Source organism: Bufo bufo, chromosome 1 (genome assembly GCF_905171765.1).
Source record: "Bufo bufo chromosome 1, aBufBuf1.1, whole genome shotgun sequence".
NCBI classification, from domain to species: domain Eukaryota; kingdom Metazoa; phylum Chordata; class Amphibia; order Anura; family Bufonidae; genus Bufo; species Bufo bufo.
The window spans coordinates 832968239-832970925 of NC_053389.1; the positions used below are offsets into that span (position 1 = coordinate 832968239).

Consider the following 2687-nt stretch of genomic DNA (forward strand, 5'->3'; position numbering starts at 1 on the left):
GGGGTTGAAGAGTTTTCATTCCCTGGAATGGTGCTTAGATAAGGGAAGCTTCTCCTCTTCTCATACACAGAAGTGGAATCCAGCTGGTTATCCCCAGTTCTCTAGGACCAGTTGTTAGAGCTGGATAACTAGAGAGATGCTGATCCTGATCCCTCCTTCAGTAAAAGTGCCTTAACGGGTGGAGCACGGGAGTCCTAAGCCCCTTGACCCACCCTTTGTCTGCAAGCAGAGTGATGGAGCCATCGTTGTTCCATAGTAGACACCAGGCTGGAAGCCGAGGGGGCCTCTGTTTACTGGTAAAACTTGATGACAAGTTAAAAAAGATGCCAAGTGAAAGGTTCTTTTTCTCTGGCTGTTTAGTGGAAATGATCTTTCTGCTCAAAATTATATGGTAGAATCACATTGATAAACACTTTCCATTAATAAAAAATGGTGGACATTGAGGTGTTTGGTCTCAGTACTCAGTATACATGGAGCCTGACTTTCTCTGACAAGTGGGACTGAATGCCGCACTATGATTTTTAGGTGGCGTTATTTGTATAATGTCTCCATTTTTTATGGGGAACTAGGTGTTGCACTCTGATTTTCTGAGATGACACTATGTGGCCCTGATTTATGGGGCACAGTGTGTCTGGTGCTACTGTATTGACGGGGCACAGTCAATGACTTGCCATGTCTTTATCTTTACAGAGTGCTGTAGGTCCAGTGAAGAATCTCCACACCATGCCCATCAACCAGACACACCTGATACTGTTCCATCTTCTTGGGTTTTCTGAAATTCAAGGGCTTCAAATTCTTGTATTCTGGATATTAACAATTGTCTATGCAGCAACAGTGACAGGGAATACTCTCATCATTGCTTTGATATTTATTAGTCACCCTCTCCACTGCCCTATGTATTTTTTCCTGTGCCATCTCTCGGCCTGTGATATCTTAATCAGCACCAATGTGTTACCCAACACTCTGAAACTTCTACTAGAAAGTGGTATCTACATGACCGTCCGGAGCTGCTTGACCCAGTTGTATTTCTTCGGGGCTTCTGCCATTATTGAGTGTTGTCTTCTCAGTGTCATGTCCTATGACCGGTACTTGGCCATTTGTGACCCTTTGCACTATTCTTCCATCATGAACTTTAGACTTCCTTATTATCTGACTGCTTGGTCTTGGACCATGGGTCTTGGGGTAGCTCTCATAACTTACTGTCTTATACTGGAGATTCACTTTTGTGGACCAGACACCATTGACCATTTCTTTTGCGATTTTCCTCCCCTGTTGAAGATTTCTTGTTCAAACTCATCAGTTATCGAGATTGCAGTGTCTGTCGTGGCCACTGTTATTGGGCTCTTACAATGTGTGTTTGTCATCATCAGCTATGTTTTCATCTTTAATTCCATCCTCAGAATATCCACCAAGACTGGAAGAAATAAAGCCTTCTCCACCTGCAGCGCTCACCTGTCGGTAGTTTGTGCCTATTATGGATCACTCATTGCCATCAACATTGTTCCATCTGAAGACTATTCCTTCAATCTGAAGAAAGTATTATCTCTTTTGAACACTGTGGTAACTCCATTATTTAACCCTATCATATACAGTCTGAGGAACAAGGACATACAAGAGGCATTTTACCAAGTGGTGTTTAGGAGAAAAAAATCCAACAGGTGGTAGAGCGACTTACCATAAAGATGACATGGACATTGTTCACTGATTACTTTCATCATATACTAGATTTTATAGCTAATGCAGCTACTTATAATTTGAAAGAAGTAAGGAAGTTAAAGGGAATGTGTCATCAGAAAATGACCTATTGTTTACTTCACGTTTTTATGTTTAACATATTTTTAAAGAATTTTCGATTATGTTAATTTTAATTTTCCATGTCAATATCTATAATTAAACAAAAAATTTAAAATCATGCAGTTTTCACACTGACCACTTAGCCCAATAATAGGCAGCACTTCTTGGTCTCTACAAATCACTTTACTGTAGTTACCTACTATCACATCTGATAATGATGCTTTCTAAATGTTCTTAAAGGGCCCGCTCACGTGAATCCCTATCTGCTCTGGCCTATGGCCAGCTACTTTGGTGTACTTAACCACTTCACATCTGGGCCATTTGCCCACTTCCTGACCAGGCCTAATTTTGCAAATCTGACATGTCACTTTATGTGGTAATAGCTTTGGAATGCTTTTACTTATCCAAGCCATTGAGAGATAGTTTTTTGGTAAATTTGGGATTTTTTCATAAATAAAGGTGAAATATATTGACCAAAATTTATGACTATCATGAAGTACATCATGATAGTCATAAATTTTATTCAATATATTTCACCTTTATTTATGAAAAAATCCCAAATTTACCCAAAATTTTGAAAAATTCGAAATTTTCGAAATTTTGATTTCTCCGTTTCTAAAACAGAAAGTGATACCTGATAAAATATTTATTACTTAACATTTCCCATATGTCTACTTTATGTTGGCATCATTTTGTAAATGTCATTTTATTTTTTTAGGACGTTAGAAGGCTTAGAATTTTAGAAGCAATTCTTAAAATTTTTAAGAAAATTGGCAAAACCCACTTTTTAGGTCTGAAGTCATTTTGTGGGGCTTACATAGTGGATACCCCCATAAATGACCCCATTGTAGAAACGACACCCCTCAAGGTACTCAAAACTGATTTTGCAAACT

The 2687-nt window shown here is 38.7% G+C and overlaps 1 protein-coding gene across 1 annotated transcript; it reads left to right on the forward strand.

Annotated features, from left to right (window-relative positions):
* Window positions 1-894: 894 nt before the first annotated feature.
* Window positions 895-1665, forward strand: LOC120990281 (olfactory receptor 6P1-like). The gene has a single exon (XM_040419004.1). It carries the CDS (start codon window positions 895-897, stop codon window positions 1663-1665), a length of 771 nt encoding a protein of 256 aa, XP_040274938.1.
* The last annotated feature ends 1022 nt before the right edge of the window (window positions 1666-2687 follow it).